General features: G+C 43.1%; 1 protein-coding gene across 1 annotated transcript in view; it reads left to right on the forward strand.

Moving 5' to 3' along the window:
• Positions 1–1128: 1128 nt before the first annotated feature.
• The window catches only part of SLC35F2 (solute carrier family 35 member F2), a gene marked incomplete at its 3' end in the record, with an annotated part of 53576 nt that continues 26884 nt past the window's right edge, over positions 1129–27820 (forward strand). Inside the window, exon 1 of the mRNA XM_084249945.1 lies at positions 1129–1326. Coding sequence (XP_084106071.1) covers positions 1217–1326 — 110 coding nt within the window. The 5' untranslated portion in view covers positions 1129–1216. The remainder of the gene's footprint in view (positions 1327–27820) is intronic.

Genomic DNA, 27820 nt, shown 5'->3' on the forward strand with positions numbered 1-27820 from the left:
AGAATCTTCTCAGAGAACTGCTAACTCCTTTGAATGTCTGTTCCTTATTCCACTGTCACCTGCCCCTACCTGCCAAGCCCCTGTCCAGGGAAGGCAGAAGTCAGGAAAAAAATTGTGCCAACACTTTTCCTTTTGTCTCCCAGATAGCTTCTTCTGGAGGCAGGAAATTTCAACTCCAGTAAGTGCCTCTTTGTTCCGCAGAAGCATAGAAGGTATGACCCAGGCCCATGGCATCCTGACCGAGTTGCCATGCTCCCCTTTGCTGCCACCTCACAGATGACAGCATACTGAAAGGGGAACCAACAGACCATCAGGGAGGAGACACCATGAGATGTGCTCCCAGGGTCCTTTTAGGATTGCCCCCATGCTTTGCTAGGAAAATAAACAAAGAACTAAAGTGTCCTCAGTTCCTTTAGATGAAAAGATATCTTTTAAAATTTACTTAGGGGCCTCCCTGGTGGCACAAGGGGTTAAGCACCTCACTGTGAAGCAATCGGCCAGCCTCTGCAGCACAAGCTCAATTCCCAGCCGGCCAGGGAGGTGTCCCACATGGTGCAGCAGACCTCTCCTGTCCCACCTGCTGCTCCCCTCAGGAGTGTGTTTCAGTCAGTCTGCCTGTTCTGTTCCCCACTGTCTGTGGTGAGTACTCTCACCCACCCTCCCCGCATCTCTGGCCTGTACCCCAGCTCTTGTATTCATAAATAAATAAATCTTTTTTTTAAGAAAATTAAAATTTACTTAGAAGGAGGGAGGCTGGGAGATCCAGGAGGAGTCGGCTTGCCCTTTCCAGTTTTGGTTACTGAAGTTCAGGCCCTCGCTAATCCCCGCTTCTTAGGGTAGGGCAGGCTGGCAATCAGTCACGATAACCTCGTATCACTTCATTTGCTAATTTCCAATCAGGAGGATAAAAACCTGAAATGCATATCGGTGTCACCTAACGCTGAGGCTCGACCGCCAAAGCAGGGGGTGGGGAGTGCCCTTTCTCCTCCTACGACCCGGAGGTGCCGGGTTGTAATCTGCAAATGTATCGTCTGGCCCCCGGAGCCTGACAGTTAATGATTTGCAGCAGAGGGAGCTCGGCTCCCAGAGCAAGGGACGCCAGCGAGCGCCGGCCGAGCCCAGCCGAGCCCCCGGCTGCAGCACAGGCGCCGCTTCGCGTCTTCCGGGCCCCGGCACTTCGGGGGGTTTCCGGGCGCCGGAGACCGCTGGGGCCCCCATGGAAGCACCCTCGCCGGCGGGCTCCGGAGCCCCGCGTCCTCCCGCGCAGGAATGGGGGGGCGCACTAGGCAGCCTGCTGCGCCGGGTGAAAGGCAAACTCTTCACCTGGTGAGTGGATGGAGAGCGGGGCGCGCGGGGCCGGGCCCGGGTTCACACGTGGCTGCAGGGCGCGCTGGGGAGCGGGGAGCCGGGGCGGCCGCGGGGACTTCGGCGCCGGGGCGGGCGACTCTCTAGGCGCGCCGGGGCTGTTGCTGTGTACCTGGCTCTGGTGGCGCTTTGTGCTCCTCTCGCCGCTCCCCTCCTGCATGGACCTTTCAAGTACAACCTCGCGAGTGTGTTCCAGATGGTTTGGGGGAAATCACCCTGTTGGCACTGTTAGGCCGGTCCCCCGGGCCTCCCAGCGGGGAGGGGACGGAGTCCCCAAGGATGCTGTGAAGGGGGTGCCCACAGCGGGCCAGGCCAGTGGGTGAGCGCCTCTTCCTGGCGCCAGAACCGCATTCTTCCTGCTGCTTAACCCGTCGGGCAGGGCTGCGATCCGCCGCCAACGGATGAGTTCACCCGAGTGAGAAATCCGGGTGAAGTTTTTTTTTTTTTTTTAAGATTTATTTTTATTTTATTTTATTTATTTATTTATACAAGCACTGGGTACAGCCAGAAGCGCGGGAGGGTGAGAGAATTCACCAGAGCCAGAGCGGGGAGCAGAGCAGGCAGAAGGACCGAAGTACACTGCTGAGGGGAGCAGCGGGCGGCAGGAGAGGTCTGCGCGCCATGCGGGACCCTCCTCCGGTGGCCGGGGAGCAGCCGGGGATCGAACCGGCGCTGCAGAGGCTTCGGGCAGCTTTGCAACCCAGCGCTCAACCCCTGCGCCACCGGGGAGGCCCCGGGTTAAGTTTTGAGGTGCCGCCCCGGTAGCCCAGAACCTGCTTCCTTCCTGGGCCCAGCGAAGCGACGTCGCCACCTCCGGGACTGGGTTCCAGGGAAGCCTCCTGGTGTCCCTTTGCTTGGGGAAAGGGATTGGCAGCGGCTTGGGACAGGGAAGCTGTTTTTGCGGTGACCGCAGGACCTACAGTCTGGATTGAGAACCAAGGAGCGGAATAATGAAAGCGAACGTTTATTCAGCAGTCACTGTGTCAGGCACTCTGCTTAGCCAGCAGATGGGGAATGTCATCGAATCCTTATGCTTTACGAGATGGCCCTGCTGTGAAACCAAGAAGGAGAAACAAAGAAGGCTAAGCAGTTTCTCAAAACCAGGACAGGCTCTATAGGGGTTTCGCCAGTAAACTGGCCTTAACTTCTCCTGGTGCCAGGAAATTGGAGTTTGATTTTTATTTTCCTTCTCCAGATGAGCAAAGTAATTTTTCCTTTAAAAATTTGGAAAGCGTGCCTTGAAGAACCACACCATCACTAAAAGGTGGATGCATTTTTGTCACATAAATATGTGTGATTTTAAATACATGGTTATGTTTAAAGGGGAAACTTGGTCAAAAATAACCGTGTACCATCCAGCTGTATATGTCCTGAGATCTTCTCAAGGGGGAGGGTGTAGTGTGATGGTTAAGCTACAGATTCTGGATTCAAATCCTGCTCGTGCCACTTAACTGCTGGGTGACCTTAGGTAACTCAACTAACTTCTCTGTGCCATTTTTTTTTTTTTTTTGGTAAAATAGAAATAATAGTGTAGTAGCACACGCTCATCTCCTGTTTCACTTCTCATGGTTTCAGTTTCCTGCGGCCAACTTTGATCTGAAAATGCCAACTACTATAATAAGATAGTTTTACACACACACGCACAACCACATTTATTTAACTTTTATTACAGTATATTGCTATACTTGTCCTACTTAATTTTTAGTTATTGTTAGTCTCTTACTGTACCTATCTTGTAAATTAAACTTTATTATAGCTATGTGAGGAAAAAACACAGTATAGATATGGTTTGGCCCTGGCCTCTGTTTGGGGTCTTGGAAGATACTCTCTTGGATAACGGCAGAAAGGCTCCTGCCTGGTAGGGATGCTGTGAGGGTAAGTGGCCGACTATACAGGGCGGGGGCATCAGACTGCCTGGCTCACAGTGCTACTCTGCATAGGTTAGATGTCACCACCCTCAGCTCTCTTGGGTGATGGTAAGATGGGATTTTGCTCCAGGAGATGCCAGTGGCTCTGATGAGAAGGAAGGCAATTCGGTAATTAAGCAGGATGTAACAAGGATTAGCAATGATTTTTTTTCCCCCTAATGTTCTAATATTTTCAAAATCCTGGTATGTGTTACAGTCAGGAGTATGTAATAGCTTCCTAAATAGGTTTCTTCTGTCTTTTTTTTTTTTTAAGATTTATTTATTTATGCAAACAAGAATGGGGGTACAGGTCAGAGGTGTGGGGGTGAGAGGATTCACCAGAGACAGAGTGGGGAGCAGAACAGGAAGATCTACTGAATACACTGCTGAGGGAAGCAGCGGGGGAGTCAGGAAAAGTCTGCTGCACCATGTGGGTAGCTCCCTGGCTGGGGATCGAACTTATGCTGTAAAGGCTGCGTTCGCTTCATAGTGCTATGCTTAACCCCTTGCGCCACCAGGGAGGCCCAGTTTCTTCTGTCTTTGAATGCACTTTTCTGTACCTCCCTTATGGATTTTACCTTCTTCCTCTGTGATAGCTGCTTGTGGGCATCTTCCCTTTCTGATGGATGGTGTCTTTAATAGCAGGAATCAAGTCTTTTTCATTGTTTTTTCTCCCACAATCCTTAGCACACAAAAGAATAAAGGAGGGATGACCAAGTTCCTTCCATTCTGCTACCCTCCTGGCACTCTTCCCTTTATGGGTCTTCATTCTGAGGGTCTCTGGCTGGAGTGTCCACTGGTAGAGATATTTTGTTCATTAGAGTGTTCGGTCCTGGCTCTCGTAACCATTGAGACTTGGGTTCTGGTTTGTACTTTCTCCTTGTCTGACCCAGCAGTCAGAAAAGTACTGTTGATTAGATATCCAGTGCCTCTTGTATTATTATTTTTAACTCTCAGTGGTAAAATTTATCTCCCACAGTTGAGCTTGGCTCCGTGAATCCTGTGACCAAGGGGTGGGGTAGACAGAGATTGGTTAGTAGATGTTTTATTACCATATGGAGAGGGTACAGAGAGGCAGTTTGTGACCATGCACAACTCTTTTCTACCCCTTTTACCAAAAGGGAAGGGGTAAGAATCACCTTATTGGCAACTGGGTACTAAATACAGAGGGGACATCTGGGCCTAGAGCTGGTTTTGTTTTCAATATGAAATGGAGATATTCTAGGTAACCCCAATTCCTGATACACCTGCCTCATTAGTGTACAGATAACTTTTTGTTATGATTAAGACTATCTAATCTCTAATTCAATAAGTTTATTTATTTTTTTAAAACTGCAGGTGTGAATTTCCTGCATTCTTCTTTTTTCTTTTTTTAAAGATTTATTTATTTTTTTACATGAGCTGTGGTACAGGCCAGAGGTGTGGGAGGGTGAGAGGATTCACCAGGGACAGAGCAGGGAGCAGAACAGGGAGCAGAACAGGCAGACAACCAAAATACACTGCTGAGGGGAGCAGAGGTCGGGACATGAGAGGTTTGCCACACCATGTGGGAATCTCCCTGGCCAGCTGGGAATCTAACCCTTGCTGCAGAGGCTGCAGACAGCTTCACAGCGCTGCGCTAAACCTGCTGCGCCACTGGGGAGGCCCAATAAGTTTATCTTTTTAAAGATTTATTTATTTATTTTAAAGATTTATTTATTTATTTATACAAGCACTGGTACAGTCTAAAGCGCAGGCGGGTGAGAGAATTCACCAGAGCCAGAGCAGGGAGCAGAGCAGGCAGAAGGATTGAAGCACACTGCTGAGGGGAGCAGCGGGCGGCAGCAGAGGTCTGCGCACCACGTGGGACCCTCCCCGGGTGGCCGGGGAGCAGCTGGGGATTGAACCGGCGCTACAGAGGCTGCGGGCATCTTTGCAACCCAGCGCTCAATCAACTGCTGCGCCACTGGGGAGGCCCCTTAAAGATTTATTTTTATTTATGCATACAAGAACTGGGGGATAGGGCAGAGGTAGGGGTGCGGTGAGAGGATTCACCAGAGACAGAGTGGGAAGCAAAACAGGCAGATACACTGATATATATTGCTGAGGGGAGCAGCGGGAAAGACAGGAGAGGTCTGCTGCACCATATGTGGGTTAGCACCCTGGCTGGGGATCGAACTGTGGTCATGATAGCACTGAGACTTAACTCCTATGCCACCATGGAGGCCCCCCCAATAAAAGTTTGAGTACTTATTATGTGCCAAGCATTCATGATAATGAGCACTATATATTGCCAAGTGGACTCTGCTTGTCATTTTCGCTTTTGTCATTTATTGCTGTCAGCTCAAATGAAGCACACTGTAACAGGAGGATATACATTTTCACAAGAACCTGGAATCATTTACCTTCTAGCAGTTTACATTCTTATACATTCTAATTCATATATTATTGGCTTTCAAGGCTATATCTTTGGCATATTTCTTATGACTATCAAGATTATATTTTTAGCAAAAATTCAAAAATATTTCATATACTTATTTTTCCATCATAAGCTTTTGAGGTCAGACTTTTATCCTTTTTAATAGCACAGTGCAGCACATGTGTTTATTCATTCGTACATTCTTTCATTTGCCAACATTCTTTCACTTGCCACGCCTTGAGAATTTATGGTGTTCTAGACTAGGTTCTAGACTTTCTGGACTATAAAGATGAACAGGATTTATTCCCTGTTGTCAAGAGTTCACAATCAGTTATGGTGAAAGTCATGGTAAGTGCTGTAGCATTGAGCACAAAGTAGAGATGGCACAAGGGACAGCAGATATCAAGGGGTTGGGAAGCACCACAGAGCCAGTGATTAGGATCTTGAAACATGGATAAGAGTTTTTCAGGTGGACTAGGCAAGGAAGGGCAGTCCAGTTTGGGGGGTTGGGGGAGGTGCTAAGAGTGTTTTGCTCAAGGAACTGCAAGTAATTTGGAGGGGCCTGGATTTGAGGAGGAATGAACATAAGGAGTGGATAATCTTTTTTTTTTAAAGATTTATTTATTTATACAAGAACTGGGGTACAGGGCAAAGGCGCGGGAGGGTGAGAGGATTCACCAGAGACAGAGAGGGGAGCAGAACAGACAGACGGACTGAAGACACTGCTGAGGGGAGCAGTGGGCGAGGTAGGAGAGGTCTGCCGCGCCATGTGGGTTTCTCCCCGGCTGGCCGGGAATTGAACACGCGCCGCAGAGGAAATCTCACAGCCCTGCGCTCAACCCGCTACACTACCAAGGAGGCCCAGTTTTCATCTATACTTTTCTTAGGCAAGACTCTGGCCCTTTGGCTTCTATTTTCTGTGGTTCTATGGTCCGATAGTGATGGACACCCAGATGTTTCCAATTCCTAGCTTCTATAACTAATACTGAATGAACACTCTCATGCATGTCCCCTTAGAAAGAGCCAATGGCCAAGCTCAGACCCCAGTACCTCTAGATGACTTTTAAGGGGACCAGACCTGGCCTGGAGAATCCTTGGACATCACAGAACCACTGTTGATTGTTATTGCACGGTGCCTCTCCATCAGCCTATTCTGCTTTCTCAGCAGCTGTCTGGGGAAAGGAGGAGGCAACTTGTCTAGGTTGTAGCCCATTAACCCAGAGCATGTTGAGGGTGGGTGGAGGAATAGTTTCTGGCTGGACAGCCTGAACCTGTTTTATCAACTTTTCAACACTACAGAGGATTGTTAAGGGACAGACAGTGATTGTTCTCATGCACTGTTGTGGCAAAGTATGGGTGGACTTTAAAAGCTTTTCTCCTCCACACCACCAACTGGGCCTCTGCTCTTCTCTGCCCCAGGCTATCATCGTCTCCCTCCCCCAGGTCAGTTCCAGCCTCATAAGTAGACTCCTGGAATGCTTCTCCAGATTCACTGTTTCTTCTCAAGGTTGCTAAGATTCTTTGTAGATAGCTCCAAGCCTAGAAATCTTCCTTGACTGCTTTCTGTCTCTCCTCACACACCTCTAGGTGGGGTGCCTCTCCTCTATACCCTTCAGTTACCTTTTTCAAACTCATCATTACATCTACCCTATCTCGACACAAAATATGATTATCACTAGCCTGGAGAATGCCTTGAGACTAGAGATGGTATTTGGCTATGAAGTACCTGTTTTACCCTGGGCCTGGCATTGAACTGATATGGTAGCAGTTGATTTTTAAAAACAGTGAAAACCTATTTGCAAGCAGATTTGGTAAATAAGATGTAAGAGTTAGGACTGAAAAAATATGGGCTATTTCTGAAGAGATGTTCTGAACCGTATCTGTGAAAGAAGAAAATTACCTCTTAAAGCAACTGCTTCTATAAAGAAGTTTGGCTAAGTTTATGAAAAGGCTAGAAAAACTTCCTTATGCTATTATTTACTGAGAATCAGCAGAGAAAATGAATCATTTCATTGATGATTTTGACAAATAACTTTCTACTTGCTCTTTTAAGTGTTAAAATGTACTTTTAAATCCAGTTGAATGGCACTGTTTATTTAATGGATCACTCACTTCTGTTAACTCATATATCCATAAATTTGGGTGCTGGTTCTTCAAAATTTAATTGGTTTGTATTGGACAACTTTCTAGTATAGGCTAACTCATTGAATTATTTAGTGGGTCCATTTGCAACTAATCCTAGAGATTTTGCCAAGAAAATAATTAAAACATTATTTAAAAGTCTTCATGGCATGTTTAAAACAAATAAACGAGAACACTTTTCTCTTAATAAACAGAGTGTATTCAACATCTCTTCTTCATGATTCAGGATCATTATAATTAACTTTATTCTGCTGAGTGGTAGTAATAGGCTAAGGAACCATTGAATTATTTTTTTTTCTCACAGTTGTGGCATATTTTTCTTTGTTACTAAGAATATATATATATATATATATATATATATATATATATATCTGGAAGCCTACATTCTTTCTAAATTATGACTCCTAACCTGTGAACAATGTATAAACCAGTTAACACAGTTTATTAGAATTGTTTGTGATGAAAGTTTAAATAGGCTCTATATAAAGATATAGTTTTCATTTTAGTAAACTATAAAAACTTCTAGTCCACAGAATTGGGGACATTTTGAGGGATGGTTATAGGCACCGATGTTAAACTCATCAGCTGAATGCTCTTAATTATTTATGTTAATAATGCACAGGTAGATTCCATGAAAAATCAAAGTTAAGTCCAAAACTATTTCTGAGTTGTTCCTTGGAAACCGGAGTGTGTAGGGGACATCCTGTCTATTTCTTCAGTCCAACAAGTCCTCACGGAGAGCTTGAGCTACTAGTACACAGGATGCCTCAGTGCTACACACCAGGGTCCTGGGGTGAGGCTGCCCAGGAGTGTTTAGAAGAGCATTTCCTTAGTTTTTCACAGTGGTATTAAGCCAGAGATACAGATAATGAAAGCAGGTCTTTGTTGAGCAAAGTTTACTTGAAGCTCCAAGAACAGCTGCACCTTAGGGTAGGTCAACTCATTAAATCCTTTCAATAACTTTCTGCAGTGTATAACGCTCTCCTGGCTGCCCTGTTTGACCTTGTGGAAGCTGAAGCACAGATGGGTTCAATTACTTTCCCTGACATGTTGGGTCACTGAATGGTAAGGAATGCCACCAGGCTTCACCTCCTCCTCTTAAGGCAGCCTGTGCTCCTAACCAGCACCCTGCCCTGCCTTTTGTGAGCTGGGTAGCAAACAGAAAGACAGGTCTTGGACCATCTACCCCCCTCCTACCCTCACCTGGGGCTATTTTTTTAAAAAAAAGATTTAAAAAAAATTTCATTTTTTTTTATTTATGCATATAAGAGCTGGGGTATAGACCAGAGTAGGATGGAGGGGAGTGAGAAGACTCACCAGAGACAGAGTGGGAAGCAGAACAGGCAGATACACTGAAATACACTGCTAAGGGGAGCAGCAGGCAAGACAGGAGAAGTCTGCTGCACCATATGGGTTAGCTCCCTGGCTGGGGATCAAACCCATGCTGCAGTGGCTGCTGATAGCTTCATAGTGCTGAGACTTAACCCCTTGTGCCACCAGGGAGGCCCTGCCTTGGGCTATTTGTGTCCCCAGAAAGTATATATAAAGATACAGGATAAATTTTATGTATCTTTCTGGAGCATCATTTTCTTAGACTCTAGTTGCACGGAAGTAGATTAATAACCCCTGGCCGGATACCCATTTTCCTTGTTGACCCATGAATGGTTAAATTGACATTTTTATGCAATAAGCTACTGTAAATGCACTGCAAGCCCTAGAGTTGTAATGGTAATTTACATTTACCTCCCATTTCCTCTTCCCTTCCTCTTCTTCCCCAACCAAAGATAATCACTGTCCAGAATCCACCTATTGACTAAAATGAAAGTCTCAACAATAGACAAAGAGTACTTAGATAATCAAAGTGAGAATTTACTCTGAGAACTGCTTTAATGATTACAGGTTTGAGTTCAGTTTGCTGCTGAGTTTATATACAGAGTAGCATGCATTCAGAAGAAAGGAACAGAGAGATACTGAGAGAAAAAATTATTTTTGAGAGGTGGCTTCTGGTTTTTGTCTATAGGTTTAGATCTTTTGATTTCCTGTTATCTTGACCTAGAGGAGGTCGATGTTGTCCTGGCAGAGGAGGGCAAATGTCAGAAGTCATTTCACAGATGAATTTTCAGAAAATTTAAAACTCACTCTTTCAAGTGTTAACACTGACTTTGAAATCCTGCTGAATGACACTGGTTACTCGCTTCTGTTAATTCTTTCATTCATAATATGACTATGTCAGGTCATCTTCCTGACTTCTGAAGAATGCACTGTGCAGATGTAAAGGCTGGATAGCTGGTGTTTGGCTCTTTCGCTGACTTCTTAGGTCATAGGCTGGGACTACTGGGTTGGATTCCTGCAGGCACTGAATTCCTGCATGACCGCCTCACAGAACAGGACAGAGCCTGTTCTGACTTTCAGCCTATGCAGATGGCTTTGCTCTTTTGCCTGCTAGACCAGGGGAGGGCTCCAGTTTGTTCACAATATGTTCACAGTCCTTTCACCATTCCCTGGCTCTCATTTTGAAATATGATAGTTTTGTACTTCTGTGTACTTTTTTTTTAAGTATTTAATAAAAGCATTTTTTAAAAGCGAGAACATTGGTTTATTACACTGTATATGGTTTAGGAGAGTAGGTTCTCACCTCCTCAGGTGTACGTCATGACAACAGCCACCACCAGGCACCCATGGTCCTTTACCCTAGACCATTGGGCTCCCTGCCCCCTCCATGCTCACTCCCACTCTACCCCTTTAGTAGTTTCAGTTCTGCAGTCATATTTCTTTGGTTTGTCTTTCTTCTTATGACTTATTTCACTTAGCAATTCCATCCATGTAGTTTCAAAATGCAGTAGCTCTTTTTTTTTTCAGCTGAGTAGTATTCAATCATGTATTCAATCATACCACATCTTATCATATCATTGGATATTAGGCTGTTTACCTATTGTAAATAGTGCTTCAAGTGTATTATTTTATTTTATTTTATTTTTTAAAAAGATTTATTTATTTATTTATACAAGCACTGGATACAGTCAGAAGCGCGGGAGGGTGAGAGAATTCACCAGAGCCAGAGTGGGGAACAGAACAGGCAGACTGACAAAATACACTGCTGAAGGGAGCAGCAGGCGTGGCAGGAGAGGTCTGTCGCGCCATGTGGGACCCTTGCCTGGCGGCCTGGGATCGAATCGAAGCTGCAGAGGCTTTGGGCAGCTTCACAGCCCAGCGCTCAACTGCAGCGCCACCAGGGGGGGGAGGCCTGTATTAACTTTTAAATTAGTGTATTTGTGTTCTTTGGATAGATACCTAGGAGTGGAATTGCTGGATCATGTGGTAGGTCTATTTTTAATATTTTGAGAAATATTGTTTCCATTGGGGCTGGACTAGTCTACATCCCTACATTCTCACTGTAGGGTAAAGAAAATGTCAGGCTTTTCTGCCCTTCCGCCATCAGGATAGATGATGGATCCTTGTCCTGAGTGCATGCCTGATGGCGGGCACCTGGAATAGGGTGTGGGCATAGGAAGATGGGATTCAGCTGAGCTAGGACTGCACTTTTAAGGGCGGTGTCATGGGGGGACACCAGCAGCAGAAGCAGCAGCAGCAGTAGAAGCCAAAGCCGAAGCCGAGAAGCAGCAGAACGAACGCTAGAGAGCCCAGATAGAGTGAAGACTTGCTGGGGGCTGGGAGGCCTACCAGCCTCCCAGCCCCCCAGCCAGCACCCCTGCCTGCCATATGCCTGGTGAACCCCAAATAAAAAACCTGCAAAACTACTGAGGACTCTGACTCCTCCTTTACCCGGTCTGCATGGGATCAGAAAACCTGCACTGTGCCCAGTCTGGCCCTTACAATTGGCGTAAGTCGGCAGGATCCATGCAGACGGGTATTGGAGCCCTCCGAAGACCTGGAGGGACTAAGGAGAACAGACTGCCTGTGATGACGCTGGAGGCGGCATGGCGGCACAGAAGGTGGACAACGTCCACGAGCTACAGGATGAGACCTGTCGTGAAGGAAACGCCCGAGAGGACCAGCCAACGACACCGGAAAGGACCAGCCAATGACCCCTGAGGCAGCAGGCCGTTGCTGATGCAGGGAAAGGTCAATGGACTTGAACTGATGGACTGATGGACTGGCAATGCCGCTAGAAGGCGTAGGACCTTGCAGGTTGATATGTTTTGGGACCCTGGGGGTGGAACAGTTTTGTTTGTAAACCCCAGGAGATGGGAATCTAGGGGTGGCCAGTGGGCCTAGATGGCCAAAAGCAGCCTGTGTATGCCCAGCAGCCAGGTGGAGGAGAAAAGCCAACTAAGAAAGCAAAAGCTGGTACTGATGATAAGTTGAGAAGCCCTGAGCGGCTGTTAAGCAGCAGTTAAGTATGCTGAAGAACTGTGAGTCTCGTAAAATCACCTGTGGGTGATGCCCTTCTCATTCTTGAGCGAGGGTGAGGAGCTGAGGAACCTGTCCTTGGGGGACGGGTGGGGAATGTGGCTTGGGGTGGAGCCCAAGCCAAATGCAGAGTTTGGATCCCCGACCCATGTGCTTGTGCAGTGGGTTGGCTTGAGTGCAGGGGTCTGTGAGTCGCATGGGTGGCCATGAAGGCCGAGTTTTGGAGCGACTGCAGACAGAAACCCTGAGGGTTGGTGATTACCCCCAACAGAATAAAATTGCCAATCCCAGAGCTAGTGCATCCTGGGGGTGGATGCTGTGTGTGCCTTGTAGCCTAGACTACAGCCAGAGAAGGCCAGGAAGCCTGACGGCTCCGGGTATGTTATAGCAGATGTTGTGAGTGATTCCCCTCCCTCGTATGAGCAGTGCCTTCGGCAGCAGATTTGGTGGCTCATCTGCTGGTACCAATAATTGTCTTTTGCACTAGGTTGGGGCCCTGCCTGGACTTATTTGTGTTCTGTTGTATTTTGTTATGTATTGTTATATTTGATGTATTTGCTTTTGTGGGCCATGGCTGCATTGTTTGTTTGCTTAGAAAATTGTATATATGTGTAGACTGTATGGCAGAAAACCCTGAGGGGGTGGACTGTAGGGTAAAGAAAATGTCAGGCTTTTCTGCCCTTCCGCCATCAGGATAGATGATGGATCCTTGTTCTGAGTGCATGCCTGATGGTGGGCACCTGGAATAGGGTGTGGGCATAGGAAGATGGGATTCAGCTGAGCTAGGACTGCACTTTTAAGGGTGGCGTCATGGGGGGACACCAGCAGCAGAAGCAGCAGCAGCAGTAGAAGCCGAAGCCGAGAAGCAGCAGAACGAACGCTAGAGAGCCCAGATAGAGTGGAGACTTGCTGGGGGCTGGGAGGCCTACCAGCCTCCCAGCCCCCCAGCCAGCACCCCTGCCTGCCATATGCCTGGTGAACCCCAAATAAAAAACCTGCAAAACTACTGAGGACTCTGACTCCTCCTTTACCCGGTCTGCATGGGATCAGAAAACCTGCACTGTGCCCAGTCTGGCCCTTACACTCACCAACAGTGTACAAAGGTTCTTATTACTCCACATCTTCACCAACAGTTCTTGTTTCTTCTTTTTTGTTTTTTTTTTAAGATTTATTTTATTTATACAAGAACCAGGGTACAGGCCAGATGTGCAGGAGGGTGAGAGGATTCACCAGCGACAGAGCAGGGAATAGAACAGGCCGACTGACGAAATACACTGGTGAGGGGAACAGTGGACGAGACAGGAGAGGTCTGCCTCATCTGTGGGTATCTCCATGGCCTGCGGGGTTTGAACCAGCACTGAAGAGGCTGTGGACAGCTTCATAGCGCTGCACTCAAATGCCTGCGCCACCAGGGAGGCCCCCACTTTATTTTTTTAAATATGGGCTATTCTCACAGGTATGAGATGTTATCTCATGGTGCTATTGATTTGTTTCCCTGATGATAAATGATATTGAACTCCTTTGTGTATTTCTGAAAAATACCTTTATTTTCAGTTTTTATTGGATTAGAAGAATATCATTATTTGTAGTCTATTGGGATTTCTTTCTTTCAGGTCACATTGCTAAGGTTTGTCCATATTGCTGCTTGATGCTGCAAAAACACTCACTTTGGATTTCTATAACATTCTTTCTTATGAATATATCATACTTCATTCATTCATTCTGTTGGTGGGTATTTTTTTTTTTTTTCAATTATTTTTTTGCTACAGTGAATAGGATTCCTAGGAACACACTTTTGCATGGCTCCCATTCATCACATGTAAGAGCCTTTATAATCACATGTATGTACATATACATACATCTAGTAGAGGAATTGCTGGATTTAGGGTATGTGACTTTTCAACTTTGTAAAATAATGCCAAGCTAATTATTTCTAAACTGGTTGTATCAATTTACACATGCTGTGAAACAACATCCTCTCCAACAGACTAACACTTTGTCAAGTGAACGTGAAAGAGTATCTCTTAATTTGCATACCCTGATCACTGATGTTGTTGGGTCTTTGCATATGTTTATTTTTCTTATGTATTTCTGTTTTTTGTGAAATGCCTGTATTACCTGCCAAAGACCTATCTTTTGCACTATATTTTAATATTAAATAATTTGCTCGATCCACAGTGCAATATCACCTGGGAGATGGAATAATTGGAGGCTTGTATCAGGTTCCCCACTAATGCTGATTAACTTCTCCTTTCTGGATCTGATGGAAAGTTTGAGAGTAGTTGAGAGTTGGCTAGATTAAATTAGTAGCAGTTGAAGCTGATTAAAGAGGGGAGTGAGTTGGTTTTTTTTTTTTGGTTTGAGGCCTACAGAATCTTGAAAGGCTGAAGTGACTCACAGGAAATATCCCTACGCCTGTTTCCCTCCCCAGGCAAGTCCCTAGAAGCTTCGTTAGTCAAGCTAAGCTTCTTGTTTTTTTCTCAGTGGTTGGTGTTTGATGAGTGTATTAGTTTGATTGTTAGAGAAATTCAGCTGACCCCTGGCATAGGTCAAAAAACATTTATTACTTTACAGAATTCAAGGAGGGTTTTAAGTGCCAAGCCACTGATAGACTAGGGAAGCAACTGAGCTAGGAACCCAAGCCACACTGGAATTCTGTTTGTGTCTTGCTGTTGCTGTTGGTTTCATTCTTATAACAGCAGGCCAATGGATTGCATTTAACAGTTCAAGCCACACATGCTATGAAACCAAACAAAATCCTCAGGTTTTGAAAATTGTTTTGATAATCCACAGAAGTGCTGCATGATTTGATTTTACAGTAGTTAAAGAACATAGTTCTTCAAAACTCTCTTGGCCTAACAGGGCAGGCAGTATTTGAAATGCCAACTTTTGTGGATATGGCTTCTTGGCTGCTGATGAAAACAGGGTTAGTCTGTTGTAAGGCAGGACAGGACACAGGGCGGGTTTTCTTTTTTTTTTTTTTTTTTAAAGATGATTCTTTTTTTTTTCTATAGAGGCATGTTTTATTTATTTATTTGTTTGTTTGTTTGTTTTGTTTATACATGCACTGAGTACAGTCAGAAGCGCGGGAGGGTGAGAGAATTCACCAGAGCCAGAGCAGGGAGCAGAGCAGGCAGAAGGACCGAAGTACACTGCTGAGGGGAGCAGCGGGCAGCAGGAGAGGTCTGCGCGCCATGTGGGATGGGACCCTCCTCCAGTGGCCGGGGAGCAACCGGGGATCGAACCCTACAGGGCGGGTTTTCTGATCCAGCAGACCGGGTAAAGAAGGAGTCAAAGTTCTGGAGCCCTCAGTGGCTTTTGCAGGCTTTTTTATTGGGATTTACCCAGTACACAGCAGGCAGGGGTGCTGGGAGGCTGGCAGGTCTCCCAGCCCCCAGCAAGTCTTCACTCTATCTGGGCTCTCCAGCGTTCTCTGCTTCTTTCTCGGCTTCTGCTGCTTCTTTCTCGGCTTCTCTTTTGGCTTCTTCTGCTGCTGGCATCCCTGTGACACCGCCCTTAAAAGTCCAGTCTTAGCCCATGTGAATCCCATCTACCTATGCCCACACCCTATTCCAGGTGCCCGCCATCAGGCATGCATTCAGGACCTCAAGGATCCATCATCTATCCTGATGGCGGGAGGGCAGAAAAGCCTGATTTTTTACCTTACCCTACAGTCCACCCCCTCAGGGTTTTCTGCCATACAATCTACATATATACAGTTCTCTTAGCAAACATAAACAATGCAGCCATGGCCCACAAAAGCAAATACATCCACTATAACAACAAAATACAACAGAACACAAATAAGTCCAGGCAGGGCCCCAACCTAGTGGCAAAAGACAGTTATGGGTACCAGCAGATGAGCCACCAAATCTGCTGCCAAAGGCACTGCTCATACAAGGGAGGGGAAATCACTCGACATCTCTGTCACATGCCAGGAGCCGTCAGGCTTCCTGACCTTCTCTGGCTGTGGTCTCGGCCACACACCACCCACCGCATCCACCCCCAGGATGCACTCACTTCTGGATTGGGGATTCTCTACACTTAGGGGGTGATCGCCCAACCCTCAGGGTTTCTGTCTGCAGTCGCTCCAACACTCGGCTTTCATAGCCACCAATGCGACTCGCAGACCCCTGCAGTCAGGCCAACCTATTGCCCCAGCACATGGGTCGGGGATCCTTGGATACAAACTCTACATTCGGCTTGGGCTCCACCCCAAGCCATGTTCCCCACCCGTCCCCCAAGGACGGGTTCCTCAGCTCCTCACCCTCATTTGAGAACGAGCAGGGCATCTCCCACAGGTGATTTTATGAGACTCACTGGCCTTCCTCAGCTTACTTAGTGCTTAGCAACCACTCAGGGCTTCCCCAACTTAGCATCAGCACCAGCTTTTGCCTTCTCAGTTGGCTTTTCTCCTCTGCCTAGCTGCTGGGCATGCACAGGCTGCTTTTGGCCACTGAAGCCCACTGGCCACCCCCAGATTCCCATTTCCTGGGGTGTACAAATAATAGCATCCTCCCCCAGGGTCCCAAAAACCTAACTTGCCAAAGTTCCTCCGCCTTCTGGCGGGATTGTCAGTCCAAGTCCATCAGTCCAAGTCCATTAGTCCAAGTCCGTTGGTCCAAGTCCGTTGGTCCAATTCTGTTAGCCTCTCCCTGCATCAGCACTGGTGAGCTCTGAATCATGGTCCTCTCTTCTGACGATTCTTGCTGCCTCAGGGGTCATTGGCTGGTCCTCTCGAGAGTCTCCTCTATGCGAGGTCTCATCCCGTAGCTCCCAGAACTTGTCCACCTCCTGTGCCGCCATGATGCCTCCATTGTGGTCACAGGCAAACAGTCTGTTACTCCTTAGTCCCTCCAGGTCTTCGGAGGGCTCCATACCCATCTGCATGGATCATCTTGCCAACTTACGCCAATTCTAAGGCAGGACAGGACACAGGGCAAGTTTTCTGATCCAGCAGACCGGGTAAAGGAGGAGTCAGAGTTCTGGAGCCCGCAGGCTTTTTTATTGGGATTTACCTGGTACACAGCAGGCAGGGGTGCTGGCGGGCTGGAAGGCTGGCAGGCCTCCCAGTCCCCAGCAAGTCTTCACTCTCTCTGGGCTCTCTGGTGTTCTCTGCTTCTCTCTCGGCTTCTGTTCGTTCTTGGCTTCTTCTCGGCTTCTGCTGGTGTCCCCATGATGCCGCCCTTAAAAGCCAAGTCTTAGCCCAGGTGAATCCCATCTACCTATGCCCACACCCTATTCCAGGTGCCCGCCATCAGGCATGCATTCGGGACCGAAAGGATCCGTCATCTATCCTGATGGCAGGAGGGCAGAAAAGCCTACATCTGTTCTCTTCAGAGCCCAGTCAGACTGGGGTGGGTAGAGAGAGGCTTGGGTACCTGTCCCAGGGTCATAAGCATCTCTCAGTCAGACTCTTGAAACTGTAGTACACCACTTACTCCACATGAACCCCATTTTTCAGACTCTCCTTCCCCCATCTCTGCACCTACCTTGCCTGTCAGCCTGGAGCTCCTGCCACCCATCTAGGCTATAGGACTCAGCTTCCTCTGATAAGTATCCAAATAGAAGAGATGATTTGAAAATACTTCATGTATTCTCATTTCAGCTAATCAAAAATAGGAGGACAGAGGAGGACATTGGAAAGATTTTATGTCCTCTCATTTTCTTTAGACCACATTGGCTTCAAACAACTGAGTGTAGGGCACACACTCAAATGGGTTGTATTGATCCATGCCCATTGTTAGAGATACAAAATTTCAATGGATAGCCCCTTGTGGTGGCATAATCCTTAATATTACATATTGGTATAATGAGGAAAGCAGTGGGTATGTGGGAAAATATATACAGAATAACCCATTTTTTGACCTTAGCTAAGTTACTTCTGAACAACCAAAACTCAACTTTGTACCAATAATCCCTCTATTACAAGGGAGTCTGTGAGATTTAAATGAAATTGCATACATCAACACTTAATACAGCACTGGGTATACAGTTACTTTAGTTAAGCCACCTTCCTTTAATTAGGATCAGAGGAGAAGATTTTTGGGTCTCTAATAGATACAAATATTGCACTTACACTATAACAGTGGTTTTGAACCACTCTGCTTGGATTGCTAGCTGTGTGATATTGAGCAAGTTGTTTGACGCCTCTGTGCCTCAAGTTTCTTTACCTGGAAGTAACAATAGTAATAGTACCTACCTCATGGGATTGTTGGGATGATTAAATGAATTAGGACCACGAAATCGTGAAATTATAAAAAATAATAAAAAAATAAAAACAGTGCTTGGTCCATAGTGTGCACTCAGTGAGTATTAGATATTATCATTGCTGTTAACGACGACAGCAACAAAATAATGGTAATAATAATAATAGCAATAGTAACAGGACTAGCTATTGTATGGGTATGTGTATAACAGAGGGCAAAAAACAAACAAACAAAAAAACCCTAGTACATTTTCTGCATTTATAATCTAGTGAAACAATACAACAGACATATAAAACATCATGGGCAGAATGTAAAAACTGGGGAAGAGGGTTACAATCCAAATGCTGTTGGAACTTAGGGGTCATCGTTCTGGAACTGGGCACCTTTCCTACTGTTTTTCTTCCCACAATTTCATTTTCTCAGCATAGTAGTATAGAAGGAATGGGCTTTAAGATCTTATTTGGATTTTGATCTAGTGCTGTTATTTATTTGCCATATGAACTTGCTAAAAAGACTTGAACTTTGGCAAGATGATACAGGTTTCCTCCACTATCTGAAAATACAATGTTCATCTTTGGTGTGATTTGGTAGGTTACTTTTTGGATTTGGGAATGTGTCCTTTATAGTACAGAGAGTGAGAGAGTATTAGTGTACTTCCCATGTATTTCTGACTAAAGGTAGGGTATAATGTATAAAAAGAAATCATTGGATTTATAGTTTTAGTTTTTGTTGGTTTGCATAAAACTAATTTGATCGTTTCTGGCTTGATGGCATGGTTTTATTTTTTCCCTGACAAGTGATGAAAGTGTTTAAATTCAGGGTGGCTTTTGATCAGCCTTATCTGCAGTAATTTAATCGACTGTTTGTTTGATATGATTATCTTGTTTCTAGGAAAAGTAACTGAGATGAATGTAAATTGTTATAATATGATTTGAGTATGTTTTTAAAGTATCATGTGTATTGTTGACTTAGTCAATTTATTTTTTATTGCTGCTTTATCAAATTACCATAAAGTTAATGGCTTAAAACAATACAAGTTTATTATCTTTTAGTTCTGTAGGTCAGAAATCCAACACAGATCTCATTAGGCTAAAATCAAGGTATAGGCAGGGTTGTGTTCTTTTCTGGAGGCTCTAGGTGAGATTTTCTTGCCTTTCCCAGCTCCTAGAGGTGCCCTGTATTCCTGTCCCATGCTCCTTTCCTCCATCTTCAAAGGCATCCATGTTGTATCTCTCTGACCCTTTTCTATGGTTATGTCCTCCTTGGACTGTATCTGGAAAAGGGTCCCCTTTTAAGGATTCATGTGATTAGTTTGGGCCCACCTGGTTAATCTAGTATTATCTCCCCTTTTCAAATATGCAGCCTTAATCACATCTCTAAGTACTGCGTAAAAGGAAAGACATTGTTTTTCTATACTCACTACTTACAACAACAAATATGTGGGAATTTTTCTCACATCAACCAATTCCACAATTCTCTAGACACAAGTTGGTGTCCTGTCATTCAATTATAACACGAAGTGACTAGAGTTAGTGCAGACCCCTGGGGTTAAGGAGCTCAGTCCCACAAGACCAAAAACACACATATTTCTTATCATAATATCGCACCATGTTCAGTGACTTATTCATAGTTTCTGGGAAAGTAGGGCATGGATTTTTTTTGGCAGGGGCACTAGTCTACCTACTATTAATATATTTGGAGATGGAATCTAAAAATAACTCCGAAAAAAACAATTTTAGAGTGCAAGATCACCTGGTAAAAATGTAAACAATGATTCACAAAATGCCAAGGAATCCTTTTTTTCAATTTATCTAATAGCCATTTACACATGCTTAGTGTTTGAAATAATCAAAGGAGAATTGCTATTGCTTCTTGAGTTGTCCTACAGGTTCGAAGGAGATTTGGTAGCTGCTACTCATTTGGCTAAACTGCATCTCCCAGTTGCAGTCATGCTGAAGAAATGACAGTACTGGTTGCTCTGCTGGGACAGTAGATCCCATTCCCTAGCTCTTGAACTAAACAACTTGACTTCATTCTTCAAGGGTCAGATGAAATGTCACTTCATGAGTAAGGTCGCCCATGAAAGCTCCCATTAGGTTAGATCTTGACCTGATCCGATTGTTTCTTTAGTGTTTGTCTTCACTGCTCTATTATGAGTTGCATGAAGGCAGAGGTCCTATTTCTCTATATTCCCAGAACCTGGGACAGTGTCAGAGTTCTAGTAGGCACAAAAAAAAAAAAAAAAAAAGAAAAAAAAAAGCCACATTGAGCTGGATACTAATAGGAAGATAACAAAGGCTGTTGTGAGTTGTTGAAGTTGCTTTCCAGGTTGGACTATTTCCATGAAGTGAGCAAGGAAAATGTCATACATTCCGCTCTCTAGGAATAACTCTTGGAATGACAGAGTCCTGCCTCTCTTGAAAAAAAAAAAAGACACTTGATTTGATTGTCTCTGAGAGAGATCAGCTCCCCTAGACAAGGCTGCCATATTCCAGATGTGTCCTGTCCAGTTCATGGGGCAGTTACCTTCAATACCCTCAAATGGCTATTTCTCCCCATACCCGTTCTCACTGTATCTTTTGGGAGAATATGTGTGTTTTAAGGCTTAGTAGCCAATCAAGGTATTGATGCTGGCCCCTTCAACTAGCATCCATTTGATTTTCTGCTTACCTATAATTTTCTAGAGGAGTTGATATTGATAGTTTTCTTTTTTTTTTTGGCTGTGGGATATTATAATAAAGTTGACAGGTCTTGCAGAAAATTGTATACTTATAGAGTATGGACAATATTAAACTAATTAGAATGTGTTAGAAGATAGTTGCATGCAACATTCCAAGTAAAATGTAAAATCATTGTTATTTTGCAATAACTGAACCTGAGGTTATTATAGAATATACTATTATGAAATATATAGAAAAATTGAAGTAATAGTCAATGTTCAGGCAAAAGAGTATTTAATAGACTCGATGACACTGGAGTCCATTCAACCTGTATTTTTACAGCTTCATCTATTTTCATCAAATATTTGGTCAGGAGAAAAAAAAGAAGGGATCACGAGGAGGGAGTACAATGGATTAGCAAAAGCATTGCATTAGGGCAAGGGGTTTGATTCTGCTAATTCAAACATCAGTGAGTTGACCATTTCACCTTTCTCAGTCTCAGTTTCTTCATCTGTAACTCCACAGCATTGCCAAATGGATCAGAAATCAAATAAGATAGGGCACAGAAAAGTTTTCAAAATTGTGAGGTACAATAAAAAACATAAAGTAAGGTATTCTGATGGGGTCCATTAACATAACTGCAATAAATAAATAATACTTGATGATGATTGATGCTCCATTGGCAAGTCCAGGGAGCTTTGTCAGCAGTTTGGAAACCTTGAATTGTCAACAGAGAATCACAGGATATAAGAAGGTTGAGGGGGAGATGCAAAAAGGGGAAGGAGAACAGTGAATCCAAATTAGCGAAAGGATTCAAAATGAATCAAGAAGTCTTCCAATGGCTTTCTTCTATTTCCTATACTTTTTGTGTTCTTCCTTAAAGGAAGAACATAGACTTTAAAATAAATTTCTCATTTGTTAGAAGACCTGGTATATATAGAATAGATACAGAAAAAAAAACCCCACAAAATTATGTCCTATAATTCTACCACATTCTCTCTCTCTCTTTTTTTTTTAAAGGGTCAACTAAGCAATTTTATCCATTGATCAATCAATCATGTCATTGACTTCTTACCCCTTCCACTAATATCCTTTGGCTCTAGGCCCTCCCTTGTTTCTTATAGACTCAGAATAGAATCAACAGTTCCAGGAACCAGTAGTGTCAGGGTTGAAGTTCATTTTGATTGAAAATATCCAGTTGTAACTGAAATGACTGGATGTAATCCAATGGGTTACTTGCTGGATCTAGACCCACACTAAGCTCACTCTTGTCTAAACTTTTGTTACAGAAAACTGCAAACTGGTTCATCTTACTCCCTATCTAATTTAAGAAGTTAAATATGACATATTGTGAAAATAAGTAGAGAAAAATGTTTTGCTAATTTCACAAGTGCCCTGCTCTACTATTTTGTATAATAATCACAAATAGAAGAAAATGTGGGTGCTATAATTTATGGGAACTTTTTTGGAAAAGCTTGCTTCATTACTTCATTAAGTACTGGACTGTGGTTTGGAGGAACTATATGCACAGCTTCTAGCATTGTAGATAAGGTGGCTTGCATCTGAACCTGCATTCCCCTTCCTTGGGGGAATTTTCCACTTATCTATGTATGTCACATTATGGTCAGTTCCTTTGTGGGTGACCTGGCTCTGAATAAAGTGGCTTTTGCTGTTCAAACTTACATTTACACTTGAAAATAAAATTTTTAATTTAGAATGAGATTTGTCACTGTTAAATTGGACAGCTGGTCACAGTTAGACTATCCAAACAGAAAAATTGACTTCAGAAATTTAAGATCTGAATTTACTTGGTGAATCTAGAACAAAGACAAAAGAAATTTCTTTCCTCACTTCATGAAGCCCTTTCTTCTACTCTTGGCATCTGCTTTCTGATCAGATAAGATTGACTTGTTAACTAGGGAACGGCTGGACTGGACTGGAAAAAATGGGATAACCTGACAAGTTTTCTTTTTTCTGCAATTTATAATGCCCCACAGAGACCACTATCATTCTGTCCCATTTCACTATGCATTGTAACTTATTTTACATTTTTGTTTTTAAGTTGAGTGCTTTTTTGAGGATATTTGGGTTGACACATCTCCAAATTACACTGTAGACTGAGGAGGTGTGAATCTGTTACCTTAAATCATATACAGTTTTGTAAACCCATGTTACCTCAATAAAGGGAAAAAAATTGCCATATGACAAAAAAAAAGCTACACTGTAGAATGAGTTCAATTATATGTGGGGCATATAATTCCTCCTGGAGTAGACAGGCTAATAGAAACTTCAGAAAGCCCCCGTCTCTCGTGGCATTTTTTACCTTTGAAATAGATTGGGCAGCCCAAATCAAGCCACATATTGGATAAACAAAGACAAATAAGATATTGTTTCTGCCTTTTAGAAGTCTACAGCTAATCTGGGACACCAAACACATATAAAGTAGAATACAGTGTGAGACATTTTATATGTTAGCAATCTTCAGGTTATCCTTCCTCTATAAACCCCTTTTACTCATGCCAGGGATTACATATTTTGAAACTCTAAATTGCATTTGTTAAGTAATAATGCATTCTATCTCTCTTTTAACTGATGAGACACTAAAGCTTTTGATTTAGCAAGAGAAAATGAGTGTTACCACACTTGGTTGGTATGATTATAACTGAAAACAAATAAATGTGATGTTTCAGTTTGACAGAACAGACTTATCATTGGTAAATGCAGAGTTTCTGTTAGGTTTTAAAAAGACATTATTATGGGAATATTCATATAGAAGCAGAGACTGCAACCTAAGTGAGATATATATATACATATATATATAAAACCACCCAGTATCAAGAACTACCAGTTCATCTAGTTTGAATTATACCTCTCTACTTCAACCCTCTTGGATTGTCTTATAGTAAATCTCAGGCATCTTATAATTTCATGCATAAATATTTGAATATTAATATCTAAAAGATAAGGGCTTATTATAGCCATAATACATTATTCCACCTAAAAATTAACAATTACTTAATATCAAATTGCTAGCCCATGTTCAAATTTCCCTAATTACTCAATAATTTTTAAAATAGTTTTTTCAAACAAGATGCACATAAGGCCCCTACACTTTAAAAACTTGCTTATTTGTTTTTCTTTCTTCTCTAGGCTTCCTCTTGGTCTTTTTTTTTTTTTTGTAGTTTATTTTTGAAGAAATAGTTCACTTGTCCTGTGGAGTTTTCCACATTCTGGGTTTTGATGCTTGTATTTTTCTGGAGGGTTTATGGTATTTCCTTCTTAGAAAAATGTTTGGTCTTTGTATGTAAATCTTTTATATATTTGTTAAAAACAGCCCCTGACCCCCCCCCCGGTACATTGCTGACACTGATTGCTTGGATGAGAGACCTCAGATTTGGAAGCACTGCTCTAAGTGTGGTCCATGGCCCAGCAGTGCAGGCATCACCTGAGAGCTTGTTTGAAATGCAGAACTTTAGGCTGTTCTCTAAACCCAACCAATCAGAACATGCAGTTTCACAAGATCATCAGGTGATCAATATCACATCAAAATGTGAGCAGCAAGGCCTCCCAGGTGGCATAGGGATTAAGTCTCAGCGCTATCATATTATAACCCGCTGCCACTTGAGTTCAAGCTTGAGAACCCACATATGGCGCAGCAGACCTCTCCTGTCTCGCCTGCTGCTCCCCTCAGCAGTGTATTTCAGTCAATCTGCCTGTTCTGTTCCCTACTCTGTCTCTGGTCACTCCTCTCACCTCCTGCACCTCTGGCCTACACCTCAGTTATTGTATGCATAAAAAAATAAAAATTTTTAAAAATCTTAAAAAAAACAAAATGTGAGAAGCACTGTTGTAGAGCCATGTTCCTAAATACTGTAGTCACCGGCCACACTGGCTATTTCAGTTACAATGAAATAAAATAAAAAGCCATCCCTCATTCACACTGCTAGCTACATTTCAGTAGCCACTTATCAAACATTTCCATCATTACCTGCAACTTCTATTGCACAATGTTGACCCAGGGCTACATTGTCCAGAGTATGTGCTTCTATCCACATATAGGTATTTTAACTTAAATTGGAATTATGTAATATTAAGAATTCAGTTCCTTACTCACATTAGCCCTCAATCAAGTGCTTAATTACTACACATGGCCAGAGCTTCATGCAGAGCCAAATAGATGCCCTGGGTAGTATAGATATAAGGAGAATATTTCCATCCTTGCAGAGAATTCTGTTGGAACTATGGTCCAAAGGTTTTCAAAGGGCTGAGTGAGCCAGAGGAAGGAAGGACAGAAGTCATTGAGTGCTGAAGGTGGAAGCTAATTTCACAGAGGTTACATCATTTAACTTTTAAGCCCATAAAGGTGACACTATGCCCATCAAAGAAAGAGAAACTTCGTGAGAAGCTAATTATTCATCATCACACTTAACAATGGAGTTGGGCGGCTAATTCAGGGTGTAGGGTTCTTCCCATGATGTTCACAAGGAATATTTCTTTCTTGAAGACTTCTCTGGAGTGAACTTTCCTCCACCAGTCTTTCACAAAACATCATGATGTGAACCACTGTTTTCACATGCCTGCACCTGCTTCCTTTTCTTTCTAGTTTAAATTTAGACTACAGGTTTATCCAGCTCTGGAGCTCATATTCCTTCCATTATCATGTTCTTTAGTAAGATTTTTTGGTTTCTTTTTCTTTCCTCTTTTTTCCTTATTTTATTTCTCTTTAAAACTTTTTTGTTTTTGTTTTTTTCCTGTTTTATTCATTTTTCTTCTCTTGAGTTTACTTCTAAGGGTCTTAATCTGCACTATATATTGATAGAGCTTGCATTTTAACATTAACAAATAATTAATTGTGGCACTTTATCTATTAATTTAAAAAACATTTACTGAGTACCTACTATGAGTAAGACATAATCTAGTGGGGAAAAAGAGAGCACAAGTTTCCTTTCTTTGCCTTCCTTTTAAGTAATAAAATATACTACTGCATTTCCTAGTCTTTGAAATTTGACTTAACCACTTTGATTTCTGACTATGCCTTTATTACATCAGAATGTGGGTTGTTCAAAACCAATAGTACTTATGCTTATTAGAATTAGATGGTACTTGAATGGCTAGCTTTTTGAATCACAAAACTATAGCTATAGGGAGAACATAGCAGATGATCTAGGCTGTTTCTCGCATATTTTCTAGCTGCTTCCAAAGTAATTTAATAGTGTAGTAACAGACATTGGATAATCTATGTGCTAAATGTGAGGATTTGACCTAAGTGAATATTTCTTTTCAGATTTGTAATAGGATTTTTAATAGAAGTGCTGGAAGGTAGTATTCTATACCAGGTATTTAAGAGGTGGCAGATGTGATGGATTTTAAAATATCCCCCAAAGAAGCTATGCTCCATAGAAATCTTCTAACTCTGACACTAAATCCTGCCTTTAGCTGACAGCATGCAACCTAGCAGCACAGATTTACTGAGGACAGAAAGTAAAAGATGTGTGATTCACCTTTTAACAATGTATTTTATCAGTCACCTGGAGCTCTTTTTTCCCCCTTCAAATAAAGAGAATAATTCAGTGGTTTGCATTCTCATTGCATTTTTGAAGGCTTAAAAAAAAGACTGATATTTGGACCTACCTCCTAAAAATCTGATTTGGACTGGCCTTGGTATCAGTTTTTTTGTAAAACTCTCAATGACTTTTTAAAATATACTCCCAGGTAGAGGACTTCTGGTCTAGTTTGACCTTGCAAAAGAAGAGGAGCTAAAGAAAGGAATCAGTCCCATCACCATGTCTCTGTATATTTTATGTAAAACTAATGTTTCATGTTGGCAAGAACCCATATTATAAATTTTTCTTTATTCCTGAAACTTCCTCAAAGTTGTTCACCTTTCTCTGTGATCAAAGTGCCTCATCCTCTGTGAACCTTCTCACTTGAACCTTCCTTCCCCCTGGCCACATCATTCTAATTTGACCTTTCTCCCTTTGATTGTGATTCTGTCTTGTGAGATTTCATTTTTGATTAGACAGAATGCTCTTCAGCGTGTGCGACAATGGCACATATCCTACAAATGCTTCTATATGCCAGGCATGGTGACACATAGAGGATAGTGTCCCTGTCCTCCTGGAGCTTAGAATCCTGGAGGAAGAACCATAAACAGCATGGTGGGTGTTAAGAGAGAGGATGTGCCACTTTTCCAGGGTAACCAGCACAAAACCCCTGATCTGGTCTGGGGAGAAGGTCTTAGATCAGGAAGCGGTTGATCTTTAAAGTCAAAGTCCTGCAGGTTAGCACGCAGTAGGTACCCAATAAACTTAGTAAATTTATGACTAAAGAGCTTACTGACATAATAAATGAAGACATCATTTCATTGGAAAGCGTGTACTCTACACACACACAGTCCTACTGTGATTATATATGTGAAATACACAATTCCACAATTGAATACTACTCAACTGTAAAAAAGAGAAGAAATCTTGCAATTAGTGATAACATGGATGGGAACTTAAGGGTATTATGCTAAGTGAAATAGTTACGTCGGGAAAGACAGAATACCATGTGATTTTACTCATGTGTGGAATGTAAAGAAACAAAGCAAATAACTAAACAAAAACTAACTTTTACATACAGGGAAGAGATTATTGGCTACCACAGGGATGGGGCTGGATGGAGTTCATCCAGGTATTGAATTATAATGCTGTATACCTGACACTAATAGAAAGTTATAAACCAACATTACCTCAATACAAATTGATATAAAATATACTTCTTAGT

The sequence above is a fragment of the Talpa europaea genome (assembly GCF_964194135.1).
Source record: "Talpa europaea genome assembly, chromosome: 12".
In the NCBI taxonomy this organism is placed as follows: Eukaryota; Metazoa; Chordata; class Mammalia; order Eulipotyphla; family Talpidae; genus Talpa; species Talpa europaea.